The sequence below is a fragment of the Eleutherodactylus coqui genome, chromosome 6 (genome assembly GCF_035609145.1).
Source record: "Eleutherodactylus coqui strain aEleCoq1 chromosome 6, aEleCoq1.hap1, whole genome shotgun sequence".
NCBI lineage: Eukaryota > Metazoa > Chordata > Amphibia > Anura > Eleutherodactylidae > Eleutherodactylus > Eleutherodactylus coqui.
This window is the reverse complement of record NC_089842.1, coordinates 240,783,230-240,805,976: the sequence shown is the minus strand read 5'-3', so window position 1 is coordinate 240,805,976 and position 22,747 is coordinate 240,783,230. Positions and strand designations below refer to the sequence as shown.

The window sequence follows — 22,747 nt, the reverse complement described above, 5'->3', positions numbered from 1 at the left end:
GGGGGGCTGTAGTCTGTTCTATGGGCATCTGTCACGATGGAATGCAGTTAGGAGAAAACCGCTCGAACTGCTCACATGTAAATATAGTATTGCAGCGAGAGCACGCCTAGTATGTGGCTCTGGTTAGATTCCCTCTCTGGAATTTTCCACTCTAGCGTGAAAAATGGCGCTAACAAGGCCACGGACGATATTTTGTAGAATCCTTCGTATAGGCCTACTACAAGGGGTGGGGGCAATAGAGCAGGGGAAATAGTCACCAGGCAGAGCGTACCTGCTCTAGAGCAGTATTGGGTACCAATGGATGACTGTTGGTATTGCTTGGAGCCTTCTATGAGAGAGAAGTCTTGTGGAATCCAGTTCTGGCACCACAGGTCCCAGCAAGCTCACATTAAGAATCTGAAGTACAGGAAGAGGAAGTGTTGGAGGGCCTTGGAGAGAAAGATGTGGGAGCCAATGAGGGCCCAGGAAAGAAGCGCACTGAGCAATGATTGATGGAGAGGAGAGAGGAAACTCAACAGAGCATGGATATTGAGATCAACAAGACTGAGCCCTCCCAGGGGTTATGGGCTGATGCCAGAGGGCTCGATTTTGTGCCAAGTGTGCAGTCACTGAAGTGTCCCCTCCCCCAGAGTAGGCAGAGAAGCAGGGCAAAAGCCAACAGCAGGCAGATGAGACAACTGCGGTGTGGGCAGTGGCTGCTGAACCAGGGAGTACCACGTCCCCACCACACACTGCAGAGCGCACATCCTCCACATGCTAGAAGCGGCCTGTAAAAGACAGGGGTAGACCAACATCATGTACCCCTTCCAGGAGGTTTCTGCCAGACGTAAAGCTAGAGGGGGGGGGGGGGGGGGGGGAAGGGACAAGCCCAGGACAGGGATATAAAGCCATTTGCCGCCTTGTCATATAGCTGAGGGAAAACAGGGGTTGTAGTGGGCAGAGAATACTCACCTCACTGCAATGTGGGGTGAAAACTACTTACTTTGAGAAAGAGGTGGTGATTGAACATGCCCCTTCCTTCTGTTCTGAGGGTTGGGCAGACAACAGAATAGTTAAATCCCTTGTTTGGTGGGGTAACAGAGTTCTGCCTCCCCGTGTTCAAGTGGTTTACAAAGACTGACGATAAAACAGGTCTGCCTCCTACATACACTAAGCTAAAACTGGTTAGCTTGGTGCCTGCAGGAGGGTTATAGCTAGTAGAAGCTAACACTTTTCTTAGGGTCTCCCTCCTAGTGCTAGTAGGTCTTCAGCCGTGTCCCGTAATGATATGGAATATCATGGAATAAAATAGTACAACAAACCGTATAAAAAATTTGGCACAATTGTGCTGACCCACCAAATGAAGTCATGTCTATTTTGTTGCAGTGTGTAGGCTGTAAAAAAAACAATACCACCCATAAGGGAAGCAACTTAATTCTTTCCATTTCCTCCCCACTTATAAATTTCTCAGTATATTCTGTGGGACGCTAAATGGTACCATTAAAAAAATACTACTCTTCCTGCAGAAGGAACAAGCCAGTCAACTGCCTCCCAAATTTTATAGCACTAGTTCTCCTCTGTTCAGAAATACCCCCCATTGTAGCCCCGATCTACTTATAGGACACATGGCTAGGCCTTTAATGGAGGGAACACTCATTGGATAAATGAATTCCAGGCCCCATTCTACACTTGTGCAGAAAAAGAATGCAAATAAAGAAGATGGAAATACCTCTGCAGCGGCACCTCTAGGATAGCAGCATTCCTTCACATCAATGTCAGACCCTTTTATACAGGCCTTTATAACAATGATTGGGAATAGGAAACCAAGCCAGAAAACCACACAGACAGCCGTTTTGGGGTATTTGCCCCTTATCAGTGTGCAGTAGGTTTGTGGTCACAGGCCCCTCACCAGCTAAGCCTGAAAGGTGATCCAATCCGTGAGGAGGGCTGAAATTTTTTTTTTTAACTTATGAGATCGCAGTTATTCGCTGGATAACTGTAATTGCGTGACAGGAGGCCGCACACCACAGCCCCCTGATGACTGCTCCAGACCCCCTGATGACTGCTCCAGGCGCCCAGACGACTGCTCCAGGCGCCCAGACGACTGCTCCAGGCGGTGCTTTCACACTCGAAGATCCTGAGGGCTTTCACATTACAGGGCCAGCATGTTTTTATGGCCCTGTAGACTAAAGCCAAGACAGACACCCAGGTCGTGAAAGCATGTATGGGTGGTCACTTAGGGGTTAAAAGGAACGACTTACTGTTAAATGGTTTCTCACTCCATATATACAGGAAACGCTCAATGTTTGACTAACCGTGTGAATGGAGGGCGGTCAGGCCAGAACAAACCCCATCCCACTCAGTCTCCATTTGCGTAAATCACAGGAGCGGCAGTCATGCAGTGTAAGGGCCCCTTTAGTCGTGCCATAGCTCTTCCTGCAGATAAAGGAGTGGATAACTCCTGCATTGAGCTGCCAGCCAAACAGAACTGATATCTGAGGTGGGCAAGGAGAAGGCCGATACTTCTGTTAGTGTGTTTATGGCTGAACACATGTCATTTAGAACCCGACAGAAGGGGGTTTCTGGATGATCAGGCGTCATCAGTTGTGTCGACAGAGCCGAAAGCAGACAGCTCCGTCCACTTTGCAGCAGCCCAGGTTGGCAATCCAAGCACAGTTCCTACTCAACTCCACGCAATACCAACTTGGGACGCTGCAAGGTAGATGGAGACATCAGCTTCTGGCACGGTCTACACTGACAGTGGGCTGGATAACAGCTGACCGCTGGGGCTCCCATGTGGTGGGAACTATCAACTATGTTGTTAAGCCATCAACAGTTCAGACTCCGAAGACCCCTTTAACAAGGGTTGTTAGCACCATGACACCTTTGCGTATAGCTACAAGTTGTGTCTTGTGAGATGGAAGCCACCATGTGATTGCAGAAATGACTCGGCGCTCAGACCAGGTAACACTGTTATGGCTTTATTCAAAAACAAAGTCGCACATTTAAGAGAATCCAAAAGTAACTGATCACACTATATACATACTGCCATAAAAGAGTATTCAAATAGGACAAACCCCTCTGTAAATATAAAACCCACCCTTATATATCTGCACAAAAAATAAAAAACCTTAACTTATTTGAAAGGCTGATGTTATGACTCTAGATTGTGTCACCATGATGCGTTAAAGTGGCTTACATGTTACAACATAATTAAAGGGGCATTGATGTACAGATGATACATGAGCTCTAAGCATATGAAAACTAACAGAGGATACATGGTCAAAATAATAAGTCATCGGGAACTTCAAGTCCACCATTAAGGAGGAGGGTTCACACTTTTGGGAAAAACACTGCAGTTTGCATCTCCGTTATCAACCAATGCCAGGAATGGATTCAAAGGAACAGGGAATAAGGATTTCTTGCACTTCCTGTGGATCCATATCTTGCTTTGGTTCGACAATGGCATCAAAACACTGCAGTGGCATTTTCAAAAATGTATGGATCCTCCCTTAGAGGTTTGTCCAGTTGTAAGCCATCAATGATCTACCCTTAGGATAGGTAATGAATAGATTGGCGAGAGTCTGCGGGTGTGTTCGTTCACCGAGCTGATTTCTGCAGTAAGCCGATAGCCCTGTTCACACTGCAGTGGCCAGGCCCCGTATTGCAAGCATTAAAGTGAACGGGAACTCTGCCTGTAATACCAAGTTTGACCATTGCAGTGGGAACAGAGCTGTCTGCTTCCTGCACAAATCAACTCAGTACATAAGCACACCCACCCAGTGAACAGCTGATCAAAGGGCATCGCAGGTTGCAGACACCAGACAATCTACTATTGGATATATCCTAGAGATAGGCAACTAATAGTTTACAACTGGACAAACTCTTAAAAGTGGTAATCATCCCACTTCCCCAGAGACCTAAAAGGCAAATCTGCCTGAGCACTGTGGGGTTGGGGATGCATCACTGCACGACTGAGAAGTCGCTATTGAAGGACTTTACTGGAGTGTTCTGTAAAGGCCATGTGTACACCTTCATAATCATTACTACTCAATGCATATAATATGAAGCGACTTTTAATGCACCCCGACATGCATGAGAAAATTGTAAAAAATAAATAAGTTTAAATGGGGTGAAATGACCACAAATGTGCGATCTTTCAGGGGCCTTGTGGTGCTGTGTGGCAGAAGTGGCTTTATTTTATGGCTTGGTACCATTAGGACGATACTACACATTTTTTTCTGTTTTACAACTAAAAAAAAAAAACACAAAAAAGTTACCGTATATTCAGAGCCCCATAACTTTTTTGCAGAGCACGCTCTAGTTTAAATTACTACCATTTTTGGGTACAGAAGACTTCTTATGGGTCCGAGGCAGGGCAACTAAAATTTTTAAAATAAATAACGCAATACTTCACTACTTCAGGCTTTTTTGGACCCGCGATTCTAATTGAAAGATGCAAAAAGGTTTTTCTTAATATCAATTTTTAACATTTTGAACTTACGCATTTGATGGCTTCTACACTTCAGTATTGCAGCACATTGTATTTTTACCCTGCACATTAAGCCCTGCCACAGGCAGGTATTAATATGGTCCAAGTACATGGCAGCCCTGGGAGTGTTCATTAGGCCCAGGGATAACACGGTCAGCATCAGCGCTCTATGACTGCATCACGAATGGCTGTTGGCAAGTCAGAGGGGGACTCCGCACTCTGATGACTGCTTACATGCTGTAGTCAAGATTGAGAATGCATGCAAGCTGTCAAAACAGTCGTGATCAAACTTATGTCTGATCCTGACTTTGTGGCGGGTGTCAGCTGTTTTAAACTCCGCTCCCGAATCCACTTCATACCCACCCTGCACCTCTGATGTGGATAAAAGTTAAAGCCCCTCAGAAGCAAAAATGTGAAAAGTAGTTGATCCTTAAGGGGTTAATCTCTATTGCAAAGTTATTTCATTTCATATGCATTGCGATTAGAACACTGTTGGTGAAGGTGGACACAGCCTGTTCGGGAGCATTCACACAGGCGGGAGATCTGTCCGAGAAACTTGGACCAATATTGCACTTGCAATCCTCTGATTTTGCTGCGAGTGCGCAATGCATGAAAAATTCCTCACCTCTCTGCAACATGTGATTTTAAAGTGTGTGGAAAACCACGTTTCAATAGGAAAACGGAAATCCGCATCACACTTGCATGAATCTACATGCAAGTGCGATTCTCTTCTTGCTGCCGTAGGAAGTAATGGGCGATTCGGTTGCAGAACCGCTTATTTCCAATGGCAGCAAGTTATATAAAAGACATGCAGCAATTCCTCAATCTCAGACCATCAGAAAAATCACTAATGAGAATAAACACAGATAGCAAGGGGTTCTTTTCATGAGCAATATCTGACAATGTCGCACATGAAGCTTGCCTGTGGGAATGCCCCCTAATTTGAGGGATAATGTTCATACAGCAGCACACTGAAGGAAGTTGTTAGAATGGTCGAGCTGGTTGGATGGGAGGTACTGTCTGCCATACACTCGTCTTAAAGGGGTTGTACAGGAGTGCCATAAAATGGGTACTGTGCATGCAGCTTATGGAAAGCATCCTAAGATGAGACTGTGCATCTGAAGACTGGAGGGAAGGACCAGAGTGGACCCAACACCACACTGTATGGTCTTAAGACCCCGTCCTTTCCCCTGCAGTCTTCAGATGCACAGTCTCGTCCTAGGACGCTCAACGAAGAGCAGCCATTTGTGGCGTTCCTGGACAGCTCCTTTACGCCGTGTTATAAGATCACAACAAGAATAGGATTGGATACAGTCAGAGAAGAGGAGGGGTGTCTGGGACATGTTATATGGAGCAATGATTGTCCTCGTCACCTGTGTACTACCCTCCAGCACCCATTACAGAAATCTACAGCTAGAATACCACTTCCCTTAAAAACACTCAATATAGCACTTCTAACTTGTATCTACGCTTGTTGAACAGTATTTTGGGTACCAGCATTCAGATGGGAAAGTTGTATTTTACCGATCGGTTTCCCCAGGATGCAATGAGGTTCCACTCTGTGATAATAGGCAGTATCACTGGTCACACTTGTCAGTCCATCCACAGCAGGCAGGAGCAAGCCATTAGCCATTCACTAGAGTAAAGAGCCAGGACTCGCACCTAACAAGCATCCAATGATAGGAATCAGCGCATGTTGTACTTAGGCTGCCGTTACTGCATCTCATTACTGCTTTTGACAGTCTTCACATGTTGCCTTGCGTCAAACAGGGAAAAAAACAAACAGGGGGAACACTTGACATCTGAACAGCGATGAATAACTCCATCATTCCCGAATGAGTCTGCCATTCACTGTGGGGAAGCCCTCTGGGACACGCGATTCATGACAAAGAGGGGGAGAGGATCAGAAGGAAGTATCTAGGTAAGATTGCTATTAAAAGGATCTTTGTGTTTTATTTGGAATGATAAAAAGGGCACAAAAATCTTAAAACCACACCTTTTCCTATAAAAAAGTTACATGTTAAATTCTGTAGGGACATCTATTGTACATGTAGAGACATACTGATCTGCATTATCATTCTAGCATCAACCCCAGGGCTCAGAAAAGAGACTGGTCCTAACCTCCCACAAATAAGCTCAATCCTCCTCCTCCTCCCCCTCATCTTCTGCATCCCGTTTTCTTTTCTCTCCCCGTTCAACTGCTTCCTCTTCTTCTGCGAAGTGAAACAAATACACAAGGTTACCACAAGTAAAAGACAGCGATAAGTACACGTATATAAAATAGATCTATATACACACACACCGATCAGCTGTCGCCGGTTCGCAGGTTGTCCTTCCTCAGACCAGTTTTGGTAGGTACTAACCACTGCACACCGGGTACACCCCACAAGACCTGCCGTTTTGGAGATGCTTTCACCCAGTCGCATAGCCATCACAATTTGGCCCTTGTCAAAGTTGGTCAAGTCGCTCAGCTCCTTACGCTTGCCCATTTTTCCTGCTTCCAAAAGATCAACTATAAGAACTGACTGTTCACTTGCTGCCATTGTTATGAGAGAATCAATGTTATTCACTTCACCTGCCAGTGGTTTTAACGCTACGGCCGATCGGTGTGTGTATACAGCTATACCTACATCTGGGGTCACTCGCTGCTCAGCATAACAAAAGGGAAGTATTAAAAGAGGTTGTCCAACAAAGTTATGTTTTCCCCTACCCACAGGATAGGCGAAAATTAGCTGAGTGGTCCCCCCACAGTTTGAAAACAGGGGTCCAGAGTGTCCTGTAATGAATGCATTGGCGGTCACACATGTGCAACGCCGCCTTATCCATTTTAGTGGGACTGCTGGAAATAGAGTTCAAGTGCTTGCCTCTAGCAGTCCTACTGAAATGAATGAAAATAGCAGCGACACATGTGCATCCACTACTGCACTCATTGTGGAACACTACAGACAGCAGGGGGCCTGGTAGTCAGCTTCACACTCATCAGCTTATCTTAAAACTTCATGGAACAGCCCTTTTAATGCTGAAGTTTGAAAAGAACCTTCAACCTTCATACCTCCAACTGCTTTATATCCTCTAACAGTCTAAAGCAGAGGTCATAACCCCAGTTCTCAAGGGGGCGCCAACAGGTCATGTTTTCTGGAATTCCTCAGTATTGCACAAGTGATGTAACTGTCAGGGCCTCTTACTATAGGACTTCCTGAAAACATGACCTGTTGGGGCCCTTGAGGACTGGAGTTGGGCACCCCTTGTTTAAAAGTATCTTTACACAGGGCAATTGTCCAAATAATCACTAGAAACAGCAAATTCAGTTGATAGTTGCCCTATGTACTAACAGGGCACCGAGCGAGAAAAATTGCTCACTTGTCAGTCAGTTGGTTTTCAGCCAAACTAAGCGACTATTGGCCCTTGTAAACAGGCAGTCCATCTATGAATGATTGCCTCTTTGCAGTGAATGGAGACAGGCGGCAAAAGAAGATCGCTGGCTGCGCCGCCTCCATTCTCTGAACGGCTATCGCTCCTGTATGAAAGCACAGGACCAATAGTCTGCGAGGCAGCCGTCGGGTGCTTATGCCTCTTACAGTCCTCCCATGTAAAGGTACCTTAAGTGCAAACTTTACAAAGAAAATAAAATTCCGTTTAGAGAGGACTTAAAGCAGAGATCTCCCCCACTCCAGTGTACACTCTGTAATTTGAGTTATTTCAGGATCTGTAATCAATTGCGCATTGGTTAAAAAGATGGAATCTTATAGCATACCTTCCTCTTCTTCCTCTTCCTCCTCTCCTCCACCATCAACATAATCATCATCGTCTTCTTCGTCCTAGGCAGAAAGAACAGTTTAAATACATCATGACACTTCACTGACAGCCTGTTGGCTGTAATAGAAATGGAGTCACTTAACCATAAGTGTGAGGACGCTGCTCTGCAGTACACTTCCATGCTGTGGCTATAAAGAGACATTAAAACTTAGTTTCTTATCTGCATTTACTGTGCAGATATCATTATGAAATGACTGACAAAGTTATCTGATGTCCAGAAAAATCACTATAGATCTCTGCGTTATATCTTACATCTCCAGTTCGGAGATCCTCCATAAAAATACATGTAGACGTGAGCCATCGTAGCAGCTGCTCATTAGATCACAACTTACATGTATTTCTTCTTTCATCAAGTATGAGAGTCCAACTTCTTCCTCCTCTTCTCCTAAATCAGACTCCCCTTCCTCATCTTCCTCTTCATACTCTCCAGGAGGGCCAGCTTCATCATCCTCATCCTCAGGGTACTCATATTCCTCACACTCTGCAAAACAAAGTGGAAAGTTAGTATGCAGAATGCGTTCTACTCCATTTTAGTAACAAATGTACATTAGGAAAAGGCTCACTAATATTTGGCTGAGTAACAAGACTGGGGGCTAAGCTCTGTTCACATATGGTTAGTCCACTGGCAAGAAGGCTCGCAGTGCATACGCTTGAAGTACTGACTAGTGTATAACTATTGTATAGTGTAGTCAAGCATGCCATTCATTACAAAGGCACCCAGCAAAAAAACACTGCATTTGGTTTTTAAACTGGAAGTCTATGGGGTGAGAAGCCCAACAGTGAAGGATTTGCAAATGCTTTGCAAATAAAGCCTTAGTGGTATACAAATTTTCTACACAACAGTATGGACAACTACAAACCTTCATCATCCTCCTCCGAGTCAGGCGCTTCGTTATCTTCCTGATCAAATCCATCTAGGTATGTGATCTGTGGAAGTTTTCGGAATATGTTGTCTCTGTAGTCTTCTAGGTTAGTAATCTCACAGTTGAAGAGGTCCAAACTCTTCAGATTTTTTAAATTTGTCTGCAAACAAAAAAGTTCATTAAGGCAATATTAATTATATATATATTTATTACTTGTTTATCGAAAGAAAGTGGAAGTCCAGACTGCAGCACTGAAATAAAACCTTATACTGCTGCCTCCAGAACACTAACATTTTTTCCATCACATGAACTATTCAGATGTGCTCGTTCAAGTCGGAGGGAGGGAGGCGCCCTCCCCCCAAAAGAAACAAAAACAAATCAGACAGCGCACAGATGCCATTAGTGAGCTTTTTTGTTTTGTTTTTCTAAGATGCAGAAAAAAACTGATACGGACCAAAAAGGTCATATATGAAATGTGTTCCATTTTTGTGGATGCAACAGATTTTTATTCTTTTTAATGGAAGTGTGCACCTAGCCTACCTCAAAGCATTAGCACTCCCCAACCCGGGAGCTTCTCTTCCTCCTGTATGGTGAAGCAGACAGACCAACATCGCCTTCCTCTGCACACACTCCACTAAGATTGTGCCAGTCTATGGAGGAACTCTAGATGGCCACTTACCCCCAGGGTATCGTGCAGAATGAGAAATATATTCAACAATAACAGTGACCGCATCACTGTAATCCCAAAGGAATACAACTACAATAGGTGCCATGTTACTTTATGTTTGCATTAATAGAATTCTATTTTGTATGGGGAGAAACCGCTAACACAAGGCACTCGGCCATAATTTGGCATCCATATTACGGCTGAAAATCCCAGGCTGCCCCCTGGTCTAGTGACCCAGAATTATAGCTCCACAGATTCCTCTGATGCGCTTTGATTGGGTCATTATAATTGTATGGACACTAAAATGTGGTCACATTACACCTCTCAATGAATACAAGGCTGCATACTTACAAGTGCTTCCACCGTGCTCAAATCCTTGATCTTGTTACCACTCAGGTTCAGGTAAGTGAGATTAGGACACCTTTCTGCTAATACGTCAAGCCCTCCACAGATACTGTTATCACTGAGCTCCAACTAAGAGAAAAAGAAAAGAAACCAAGAAGATGTCTATGTTGCTCTGCATGTGATACATGTATGTTACTGCCAAAATCATCAAGTGTTTATAGTCAAAGCTGTGAAGATGTAACAATCAGTAACATGCAAATAAGGGAGATGAAATACCTCCACAGCGCCACCTAGTGGAAGGCAGCAAAACCAAAGCTAAAGAATTGCTCATTCTCTGAGAGTTCAAAACGGATCGCACTTGCATGCCACGTGAGGGTGATCAATTTTGAAAGCATTCTCCTATTGGAACATGCGATTTTTATTTTCTCACGCACATCAAAAAGGGATGTAAATCTGATAAATTGTGTGCTAGGGGCTAACCACACTCTTCTGTGTATCATGTGTTTAGCGTAGACTTCTGTAGAGTACCCTAGCCTGACTGCAGGTCTCTGGACCCGAAGTCCGTATGCTAAACGGAAGCTGCACAAGACAGTGTGATTCCCTCCTTACTGCTAAAACATCATGCATATAAAGTCACAGGTGAGGGGAAAAAAAAAAAAAGTTTGTTTTACATTGACCTACATCTCATTAGCCCATTTGAATACACCTCAAGTAACGCACTAATCTTAGAAAACAGATTTCTGAGACTTATTACTTACTTTTCTGAGTTTTGTCAATTGTGGGAGTTTTGCCAGTGAAGAGAGTTCTATATTCGCCATACTAAGGAATTCCAGCTCTTTGAAACTATCGCTTAACCCCTCAATCTCCCCATCGCTTGATCGGCAATTGTCTAGAACCAACTCTGTCACCTATAAAGACAACAAATAAGTTAGTACCGAGAATGAAAGTATACAAAACTTTATATTCATGCAGTATCTTCAACAAGTCTTGAACAGGAGAGCTCAGGGTGGTAAGCCGATCTCCCCAGCAATCCCCACTCATCACCAGGGGAAGTGGTGGTGTGTGGCATCGTGGTGCCCATCATGAGACATGTTTATATTAATTAGAACCAATGAGCAATAAGTGTTGATCTTCATTACAGCTACGGTGTAAAGACACAAACTCAAGATTTCCAGAATGTGTCCAAATGCATAAAAGACAATGGAGGAAATTTATGAAAGTTTTTTGGTTTACAAAAGTTACAATATTTTGCGCAAGCCTCACACACACACACACACACACACACACACACAAACGTGTCGCTACTTTTTAGCTTCTACAAAATCCCATTTAGAAAGATGTGGCTTGTCGGACGTGGCTGTCCAGGCTCAACATACGGAAAATGTACACTAGAAACTGGTAAATTATACCAGAATTCAACTCCAGCTCATAGCGGACGCAGATTTCTGAGTTGGTACACGCAAGTGCACCTCTTCATATATTAGGAAAATCGTATGCCAGTGGGGGTCATATTAAAAGGGGTTGTCTATTAACTATTGATAGCCTATGAGGACAGCTCATTAATAGTAGACTGGCAGGGTGTCAGACGCCCAGGATCACTGCTGATCAGCCATTTGCCAGACCGATGCAATCGTGTACTGAGCCAATATCTGCAGGAAGCAGAATGCCCTCCAGTGGCCACGCTTGGTATTGCAGGCCAAGTTCTCCTTGAAATGAATGGGAACTTGGGTTGCAATATCAAGCCTGGCCTATGCAGTAACAAAGGAGCCATCTGCTTCCAGCATAAACCTGCACAGTACACAAACCTGATTGGCAGGGAGTCTATTACCTGCGACCATGCCAATCTACTATCGTTGACCCGGACAACCCTTTAGGAGCAACGGTTCAATGGCTGGGCTTGTAAGGGTGTGTCCAGAGCGGAGCTGGCATGCAGTTTGCACCAATGATGCAGTATGTCCGCATTTCATTACTTTCAATGGGAGTCCAGATTGCGTGTGGAAAGAAGTCAGCACCGTATAGAGTACCGATTGCAAATCCATGTGCAGAAAAAGAAAAGTCAGGTGTGACTTCTTGCTGCAGATTCCACACCATATCCAAAGTGCTAAATCAGCAGCGAGTTCCACCAAATCTCTCCCAGGGTTCTGATTACAACCAAGTTTAGTTACCCTTTAGAACCCCCACAGTACACCATGTACGCCGACCTATAGAGCACGGTCAGAACTAGAAGACTAGCAGCCATCGTGATCCTGGACGTTGGCAAAACAATAAAACGACTTGTTGGATCTGCACTCAAACATTACTGGAGGGTGACGCCTCGGAGAGGACCGCCCGCTAACCCGCCGAGCCTTTCCTTTACATGCACCCGCAGCATTAATATCGTGCAGCTCACACACATTTGTCTGGTAGCCGTAATGGAAGCGGCACTTGGTGGATTTGTGGCCACGAGATCAGAGGCGCCACCTCCTGCAACTGAAAGGCGTTCCAGGCACAACAGGGGGTTTTGTATCAAGTGACCTACATCCTGAAACATCTGCTGAGAGCAACAAGTCACTTGTGCTAGTGGTCGCTGACAGCAGGCAAGCGGGGGCTGCAAGATGATCACTTGTATAGCAGCTGGCCAACAAATGGGGGCATTATCACAAGATTACTCAACCTGAAGCAATAGCAGCTTTAAAGAAACCCCCCTCACATCAAGACGACAGACCCTCACAGACCGGCTCGGACCCACCAGGTGCCGACAAGTCGGGTATACGATGACTGGTGATATACAAGTCTGGAGATGGAAGAATTGTCCCTGCTGTGCGAAGCATTTAGTTTATGGGTCATGCAGAGCACAAAATCCATGTTCAAGCTTCTACTGAGCCTATAGTACAGACCCTTAACCCCTTTGTGACTGCAATACACCTTTACTGACCTCACTGCGCATCTTTCTAAGGCGGTGGCTTGGCTGACTACTGACAGCCAGGCTGCTGCTCTAACAGACAAGAGGAGAAACCTCAGATCCTTGCAGTTTAATCGCCTACATACCCCAATAAATACAGCAGCATGCGAGTAGATAACAGGGAAAGGAGGATCTGTCACCCATCGATACCCCAAAATTGCTAGGTACCTATGGGTTCCCATGGCAGATGTCAGACTGACCAAGGCCTTTCCATGTCTGCCATATAACCCCGTCTATCAGGCCCGCCTCCCACAGAGTCCAGTAGGCTTAATAGAATGCACTACATAATAGAGTGCCATCCTAGTGATCGATCACATCTTCCAAGTCCCCTTCAAGGATTAAAAAAAAAAAAAGTTTATGAAAATAATCCACCTTAAAGGGAATCTGCCACCTACTTTTAGCCCTATGAGCTAAGCTTATGGGTTGTAAGGGTGTAGACCGACCTGTAAGTGTTACTCCCCGTTGTCCCCCGCTGTCAATGCATTGGCCGGCGCACAGTTCCCACAGGACTGTTTCACTGCAGAAATCTTGCGGTTTTGCCGCAGCTTCAAAACCTTTGGGTTTAGGAACGGCTTCGCAGCTGCTTTCCCACTGCGGCCGGCTCTCCCATAGAGAAGAGTGAGGCCGCAACGAAAAAAAAAAAATTTGACATGCTGCGACCCGAGGTTCTGCGCCGCCTTTGCTGCACCAGATTGTCCGCCCCGTGTGGACGAAGTTTGACAAATCCTGTCCACATGGCCAGCTAATCCTGGGAATAGCGGCCGCTGGCGGATCTGCCGCAGTGAATTTCTGTGGCAAGTCTGCCCTGTGTGAACCCAGCCTAAGTTTTAATTTTATAATGGGTGGACAACTTAGCAGCACTAACTCTGGGGAAGGCAGGTACAACACCTACACCCCCACTCACTAACTCTGGGGAAGGCAGGTACAACACTTACACCCCCACTCACTGACTCTGGGGAAGGCAGGTACAACACTTACACCCCCACTCACTGACTCTGGAGAAGGCAGGTATAACACTTACACCCCCACTCACTGACTCTGGGGAAGGCAGGTACAACACTTACACCCCCACTCACTGACTCTGGAGAAGGCAGGTACAACACTTACACCCCCACTCACTGACTCTGGAGAAGGCAGGTATAACACTTACACCCCCACTCACTGACTCTGGGGAAGGCAGGTACAACACTTACACCCCCACTCACTGACTCTGGAGAAGGCAGGTACAACACTTACACCCCCACTCACTGACTCTGGGGAAGGCAGGTACAACACTTACACCCCCACTCACTGACTCTGGGGAAGGCAGGTACAACACTTACACCCCCACTCACTGACTCTGGGGAAGGCAGGTATAACACTTACACCCCCACTCACTGACTCTGGAGAAGGCAGGTACAACACTTACACCCCCACTCACTGACTCTGGGGAAGGCAGGTACAACACTTACACCCCCACTCACTGACTCTGGAGAAGGCAGGTACAACACTTACACCCCCACTCACTGACTCTGGAGAAGGCAGGTACAACACTTACACCCCCACTCACTGACTCTGGGGAAGGCAGGTACAACACTTACACCCCCACTCACTGACTCTGGAGAAGGCAGGTATAACACTTACACCCCCACTCACTGACTCTGGGGAAGGCAGGTACAACACTTACACCCCCACTCACTGACTCTGGAGAAGGCAGGTACAACACTTACACCCCCACTCACTGACTCTGGAGAAGGCAGGTACAACACTTACACCCCCACTCACTGACTCTGGAGAAGGCAGGTATAACACTTACACCCCCACTCACTGACTCTGGGGAAGGCAGGTACAACACTTACACCCCCACTCACTGACTTTCAGCAATTAAGCTTAGTTTATAAGGCTAAAAGTAGGCGACCGTGGCTAAAAAAAAAAAAAAAAAAAAAAAAAGCATTTTTCCTGTGACAAAAACCTGTTTTAAATGGGTAAAATAAAAAATAATCACAATAGGCATTACGGTGTTTAATAAAGTCTAAAAACTATCAGAATTGCTATTTTTCTTTTGTTCGCCTCCCGAAAAAACCATAGTAATGCCAAAAGTCATATGTATCCCAAAGTGATAATAAACACTTGGCATTGCAGTAATCATGTTCTTTTGTTATGGTGAACGCCCCCTGGTCTTCCCCAAAGTAATACAAGTTCCACCACACATCATATATACACCTCAGAGTGCTGCCATTACATACACCACTCTAAAAAAAAACCAAAAAGCTATTTTGTCCTTAAAAATGCCCAACATAGGCGGGTCATGAAGGGGTTAAAATGTAGAAAGATGGCGGCATCAGAGTCAGTCCTAAAGTCACAGAATTTGATGCATGTCAATTGATTCCATAACTTGCCTTAACGACCTTCACACGGGCCAGCAGTAATCTAGTGGAGAATAAGTGTACTAATTATTGTCTGCAGCCGAGCCGGATGTATGCCCAACGAGCCGTAGATGCCTTTATTGTACAATCCCAGACCATCCGCTATACCGCAGATCAGGGGTCTCTGGATGTTGCAGAGCTGCAGCCTCCAACCAGCAGGACAGGAGTCGCAGCTCCACAGCAGCTGCAGAACTGGAGCAAGACGACCAACAAGTCCAATTCTGTCTAGTCATAGCAAGCATAACCTGAGAGAGCCAAGAGGGGAGTAACGTGTGAAGCCCGGCCGGGCGTGTGATCAGACATGACCCCACCTCCGGGGCGCTGCTGCCTCTATGACAGTCCTAGCTGGCTATGGCCATTCCGCTGTACTCCAGCTAGCAGCAGCGCTTTATCAGACACCCCAGAGGCGAAGGACATTTCTATAGTCTAGAACTTGTAATCCGGAGCCGTCCTAGAAGGAGGGCCTACAGATGGCACAGAGGTTTGATACAAGTGATCAGCAGCCTTCATAACTCGGCACAGTAGATACAAATGCTTACAGTAGGGCTCTTCTTGCTCCCCGCTGGAGGAAGTGTCATAACCTGCAGTTTGCAAATAGTCCTTTCAGTAGCAGAACTGTAAAGATACAGGAGCGGTCTGGAGGAACCCCATGGCAGCCATAGGGACATCAACATTCACAGGGGTTTTCTGTGGAGCAGGTGAACAAAAATATAGACTGCAGGTGACCTGAAAAACCATACGAAGCATCCTGAGATGCATGGCCTATAAAGGGGTTATACAATGACTAAAGGGACTGTTCACTATGGACTCCCCTTTTGTATGAAGGGTACCAGAGAAAAGTTGATTGCAAAGCATCTGGTTGCCAGGACCCCCAGTGATCGGCTGTAATCTGTGGGACAAGCAACCGAGCGGAGCCGCTGGAAAAACGAAGCAATTCTAATTAAAGAGTATTCTGGGCTTTTTCCAACTGATGACAGACTGGGAACCCCCATCCATCAGCTGCTCTAGGGGCAAGCTACCCAACGCAGCAAACTGCACATCATAATCAATGGACGGGCAGGAAGTGCCAACATCCTGCCCCTTAGAGGCGCCAACAAACAATAGCTAACAGAAGGCTTTAGGGCCAATATTCCTCCCAACTCCCCCAAACACATGTAACACTTGGCCAGGTACCTTCAGAGGGGAATCAGCCTTTTTCAGCAACAGTTTGTGTCCCTCAGGTCCAGCATCAGGCAGACTGAAAGCCAACATATACAGCCCTTCTCTCCTATAAGATCTGCCATCTGATGCCCAGTGGATGGTTAGCCAGTCTCACCAGACTTGCCATGGGCACCTCTTAAAGGGTTGTGTCATTCTGCTGAAGTAATACAGCATTTGCAGACTGGTTTTCAGGGTTCAGGAACTACTTATTCTTAACATTTAGTTGAGTTTGTCATCTTGAATCCCCCTTAATGAAATGTGTTACATTTTGTGCCCCTACACTGACAGTGTCATGCCCCCTGGTCACAGGTTTGTAGAGGCGCCCCTGACTAAACTGTCCCCTGAAGCATAAATGAAGTTATAATCAGGTCCTCACTTTCTCCATTCGAATGTATCAGTGGGGTCCCACTAACGAGGCCTATCCATAGGATGTGTATTAGCGCCTTAGTCTTATGACAAGCCCGTTCAGCAGGAGATCAAGGTTCATTTTTGCAAATCAAGACAAAACCTCCAAGTGTATCTAATAGACATTACAGCCTGTAAGTTATGGCGCAGAGTCTTCAGCAGAAACACTGCAGATCTTAGAAGAGGCTTCAGGACAGTGTTGGATTGTGGGTAATGGTAACCGTTATCACATGTGCACAGGGTCTGCCACCTATGTGGTACAACAGCTCCCAGGAGGTCCTTGCAGTACCTGCCAACACATCTAATATGGCGACCAACAGTGAGACTCCGCGAATATACTTAAAGGCGATTCCGGTTATAGAAAGTTGGGGTCTAATCTAAGAAGTTATTAGAGCGATTCTGCCTTGGATTTTGTCTGGGGCTTTATGAGCCATCCCCTTCAGAAGTGTTTACTCCCTGGTTGCCATGGAAACGTCCTGTAGGTACACCAGCGCTACAAGACGGCTTGCTCAATAACGGCCAGGGATGCCTTTCTTCTATTCAGTGCTTAAGACCGGATTGCTGCCCAATAAGAGGACAACACTTATCGGGGAGGCGCAGAGGAAGGAAGTGCAGGGCAGGAAATTGTGGTAAATGTAGTTCACAGCTGTGTGGCAGCAGAGAGGCGACGGCCATCTTGGAAAATAGCGATGTAGGGAACCATCAGACATGGAGGGTAAGAAGGCAGCGGCTGTGAGAGTTATACCAGAACATGACAAACCTCATAGCTGGAATCTTGTGATAATTCACTTCACAACTGGAAAACCCCTTTAAGTGTATAAACACCGGCTAACAGGCCTTTAACCAGGCAGCAATGGCACCTGAGAAGTGGCTTATCGGACAGCATGGAAGGTATATAACTGTATGGGCCGACCCCAGCGTAGCTCCAGCGGCTTCTCTTCTGCGGATGTGCTGGCACACACGATGATTGCAGAACGGCCGTGTGACAGGCGGCTTCCATTACCGTCGGTTGAAGTTGCCCATATGTAGCCCACACACAATCGCAGCATGCCCCAATTTCTTCCCTGCAATCGGGACATCGCAATGAATCTCCGCTCATGGGCAGAAAATCCGGTATTGCCATAGCATGCTATGGGCTGGATTAGCTGCCGTTCGGAGGCGGGCGCCGTGTGCAGGGGGCTGCTGTCAGAACAGTGTAACGAAAACGCCAAATTGTGGCATTCTGGTTCTAATACAGTTTCCTGCTAGACAAGTGCCAGACTATCAGACTTTCTGGATTAACAGACGTCAGAACAATGGCCTATCTCTGCAGATGTACATCCTAGAACACTACTCAGCAACATTGAAGCAAACGTCAATAGGGGTACGGGGCTGCGCGCCACAGGGGGGGTACGGGCCCGCGCGCCACAGGGGGGTACGGGCCCGCGCGATTCTGCCCTGTGGGTTTTGCCGTGAATTCACCGGTTTTATCACTAAACACTGCAAGAATGTAACCGGCAGTAACCATAATCCGCGCTCCCAGAACATAATGTGCCACAGATCCACAAGTCACCAAACCCCGTCATCGGCTGCGGATAAATCCGCCAATACTCAGCTTGCCCTAAAGAGATTCCAAAGTAGCCGCTAACGTTTACATGTAAACAATGTAGAAGGGAGTATACGCCAAGTCATGGAGCGTATAGCAGAGGTGAAGCCGAGCCTCATACACATCACCCATCTCTATGGGAGGCGTCCAGGGCTGCCGTACAATGTGGGAACGTATCCAATCCACGGTCAGTCAAGGCGTGCGGCACCCTTACGCTCTGTTCACATTAGTGTTCGGCCGTCCGTTAGCCTGTTCCATCACGGGAACGCCACACGCATCCCATGACGTTGGCCATCATTGACTATAATGGGATACGTTCGGCTTCCAACATGCCCTCTGCCAGGGCAGCATGCTGGGCTCCAACGGGTCTCTATCAGATGTGACTGTAGCCTACGGGTATGTTTATACATCTGGTATGCCTGAAGCGGCCATTGCTGTCCATAGGGGCCAATGCCCTATTCTATAGCGGGTGGATGTTCTCCATACATCTATGTGCAGAGGGGGAAAGAAGGAGTGCCACAATTTCTTGATGTGGAATCCATGTAGGAAATTCCACATACAGATCTGCCCACTTGCAAGGGCTGAACCCATGTACAGATCCAGGGGCATGAGTGCCCCGCCAAGGTAGAAATTGCTGTTTTAGAGGCGGAATCTGTGGCGTATGGCGCCCCTGTGATCATACTACTACTGCTATAACAAACACTAGAGGGGGTCTCCAGGACTGTATAAATATGGCTGCCGTCTCCTGGAAACAGCACCACACCTCTCCACAGGTTGTGTGGGGTACTGCAGCTCAACCACCTTCACTTCCGTAGTGTCAAGTACAACCCATGTGCTGGTGTGGCGCTGTTCCAGGAAGAAAGTGGCCATGTTTTTAAAAGCGGTTTTATTACACAAGACTACTCCCCCCCCCCCCACACCCAACCCACACCCCGCCTTCTGGTTGAACAGCCAATCAGAGATGGCAGAGTCACCGCCCCAAACTCCTTACATCATGGTGCCCAGGATGTGAGCGCTGATGCTAGGAGTTCGAACAGTGACACGGCAGCCTTGGTCACCTGACCGCCGCCGGCAGCGCGAGAGTCGCTCAGCTGCCTCTAAGAGTCTGGCCTTACCTCTTTACACCGGCTAGCTGCTTGGAAATTTTATTTGCCATTTATAAAACTTCTTTAACACCCTGAACACTCCCTTTAAAGGGCTTTTCTGGTTGATACACACATTGGTGGCCGAGGGGAACGAATTCTACATTTAAAAACAAAAACAGAACCCTCCTCCGTCTGCGCTGGTCCAACACTGCGCTCTTCCATTTACTCCAGCTGTCACATGGTTATTGACCCACATGACTGCTGCAGCCAATAGGAAGCCCCAATGAGGGGTCACCGGGGACGTCCTGTAAACCCACCGTGACTTCTGTACAAGAGACTGAAGGCCGCCACAAGACCCGGGGGCGTCACCCGTCAGACGCCCCGTTACCATGGCGAGTATGCTTTTTATAAGAAGTTTGGGGCATCAAAGGCCCAAAACTATATAAAAGTTTTTTTTTTTTTTAATTGTCCGACCCCTTTACAGGGGCTTTTCACACAAAATCCTAGGTCATCACTAGTTAATTTGCAGGGGTCCACCGCTCAGGGACCCGCTGTCAGTACTACAATACTCAGGGTCGGAGTGGAAGCCGCTGCTAAGACCGGTGGCCGGTGCTGGTAACTGCAGGCACAGGATTGCACTTGCCACTAAACAGAGGTCAGCAGCTTCCCCTTTGACCCTAGGGTGTCATGGCACCGACGGTGGGAGCCTGGCCGGCCGATCCACTAGTCATCACTCATCCTGCAGATAGCTCAGCAATAGCAGAAGTGGAAAACCCCTTTAAGTTTCACACCAATAGTCTCAAACCATCAATCATCCGGCCCCGACAGACGCGGGGGGCCGCCGCTCCCCCCGACCCCGACAGACGCGGGGGGGCCGCCGCTCCCCCCGGCCCCGACAGACGCGGGGGGGCCGCCGCTCCCCCCGGCCCCGACAGACGCGGGGGGGCCGCCGCTCCCCCCGGCCCCGACAGACGCGGGGGCCAACCGCTCCCCCCGGCCCCGACAGACGCGGGGGCCAACCGCTCCCCCCGGCCCCGACAGACGCGGGGGCCAACCGCTCCCCCCGGCCCCGACAGACGCGGGGGCCAACCGCTCCCCCCGGCCCCGACAGACGCGGGGGCCAACCGCTCCCCCCGGCCCCGACAGACGCGGGGGCCAACCGCTCCCCCCGGCCCCGACAGACGCGGGGGCCAACCGCCCCCCCCGGCCCCGACAGACGCGGGGGCCAACCGCTCCCCCCGGCCCCGACAGACGCGGGGGCCAACCGCTCCCCCCGGCCCCGACAGACGCGGGGGCCAACCGCTCCCCCCGGCCCCGACAGACGCGGGGGCCAACCGCTCCCCCCGGCCCCGACAGACGCGGGGGCCAACCGCTCCCCCCGGCCCCAACCGGCGCGGGGGCCAACCGCTCCCCCCGGCCCCAACCGGCGCGGGGGCCAACCGCTCCCCCCGGCCCCAACCGGCGCGGGGGCCAACCGCTCCCCCCGGCCCCAACCGGCGCGGGGGCCAACCGCTCCCCCCGGCCCCAACCGGCGCGGGGGCCGCCCGCTCCCCCCGGCCCCAACCGGCGCGGGGGCCGCCGCTCCCCCCGGCCCCAACAGACCAACATCCTGAGCAGGAGGCTCTGATGGAACAGTGCTAATTGTTACAAGTGTTGTCTGTGTACATGGGGGGGTACTAATATATATATATATCCCCCCCACCAAGTCCAGGGGGGCCGTACATCCCCACAGTGAGGGGTCCCTGTACTCGGGGGGCCGTGCTCAGCCAATATACACTACGCTTCCAGTAAAGCCGCACTTACAGGGCTGGATGCGAGAAAATCCGATCCGTATCGCACGCTTGCGGGTCTCAGCGCGGCCTGAACACGCGATCAACACGCCATTTACACGCATGAAAATCACATCTTCCAATAGTAAAAAGCAGACAGCCGCACTAAACACGCATGTCGGGCAAATCAGATCCGGTAACAACGGTCCAGGTCTTAGAGAATCGCCCGAAGATCAGCGGCAGGAGGGAACGAAATAAAAAGATGTGATCCCCCCAATGTGATCCCCCTCCCACCCCCCCGCGGGTCTGTTCCCCATTCCGTCCATAACCGCACCCCCGCAGTAGTGTGAACACGGCTCAGTAACGGGAGCCGCACGGCTAAAGGTAAACAGACAGGAGCGCCATCAGCATGGAGACACGTGTTACCAGCGGAGCACACCGGGCATGGCGGCCCGGCACCGCCACCACCTCCGGGGACTCCGCGCTGAGGACGGGTGACAGGGCGCAAAGTTACACGGCGGCGCAATGCTATATACAAGGTATCCTATACATATATACACACACCCCATAATATACATATATACACCCCATAATGTACATCCCATAGCACACAGCGCCAGGGGATCCCCCACATCTGCCCGGCAGCCATGAGGTGCCGCCTCTCCCCTCCCTCCATCTGAAAACTTCGGCGGGTACGGAGCTCCTCCACAAGGCGGGAGGCATGCCCCGCTCCCCGGCTCCACACCGCCGCCCCGGGATGACCCGCGGGCGCCTCACCTCCGCCGGGGATCTGTTCCTCAACTCCAGGGTGATGCGCTTCTTCATCTCCATTTTCCGGCCAACCTTCACGGGGTCAGGGCGGAGAGGAAAAGACCGGAAACTTTTAGGCGGGAAACCGAACTCCCGGAAAAAGTGACAAACCGGAGCGGCGAGGAGAGAGGCGCGGCGCGACGTACGGCCCCCCGAGCGCTCTCAGCAGGGCTCCCTTCTCTCTCAATGGCCGCTCACCAACTGAGACTCCATTACACGGTGCAGGCATCCCCTCATGCAGGCAACGCCTCTCCTCACATCCCATTGGACGGCCGCTGCGGTATCTCGCACGCCATTGGTCCAGGCGAGTGTCATTCGAAAAGCGAGCGCGGGATTCCGCCCGTCGCGGACGCCCATTGGCTGCAAGTGTCAGCGCAGTTAATTG

General features: G+C 48.7%; 1 protein-coding gene across 2 annotated transcripts; it reads right to left on the bottom strand.

Moving 5' to 3' along the window:
- Positions 1-2,944: 2,944 nt before the first annotated feature.
- ANP32E (acidic nuclear phosphoprotein 32 family member E) lies at positions 2,945-22,577 on the bottom strand. Of its 2 annotated transcripts, XM_066609173.1 has the most exons (8): positions 22,330-22,577; positions 10,921-11,070; positions 10,169-10,291; positions 9,148-9,310; positions 8,620-8,768; positions 8,226-8,289; positions 6,774-6,965; positions 2,945-6,684 (listed from the first exon to the last, which is right to left on the bottom strand). In XM_066609173.1, the coding sequence occupies exons 1-8, from the start codon at positions 22,381-22,383 to the stop codon at positions 6,608-6,610; spliced, it is 972 nt and encodes a 323-aa protein (XP_066465270.1). In that variant the 5' UTR covers positions 22,384-22,577; the 3' UTR covers positions 2,945-6,607. The 2 variants fall into 2 exon arrangements, with proteins under 2 accessions (XP_066465270.1, XP_066465271.1); XM_066609174.1 differs by lacking the exon at positions 6,774-6,965 and having other exon boundaries at positions 22,330-22,563.
- Between the last annotated feature and the right edge of the window lie 170 nt (positions 22,578-22,747).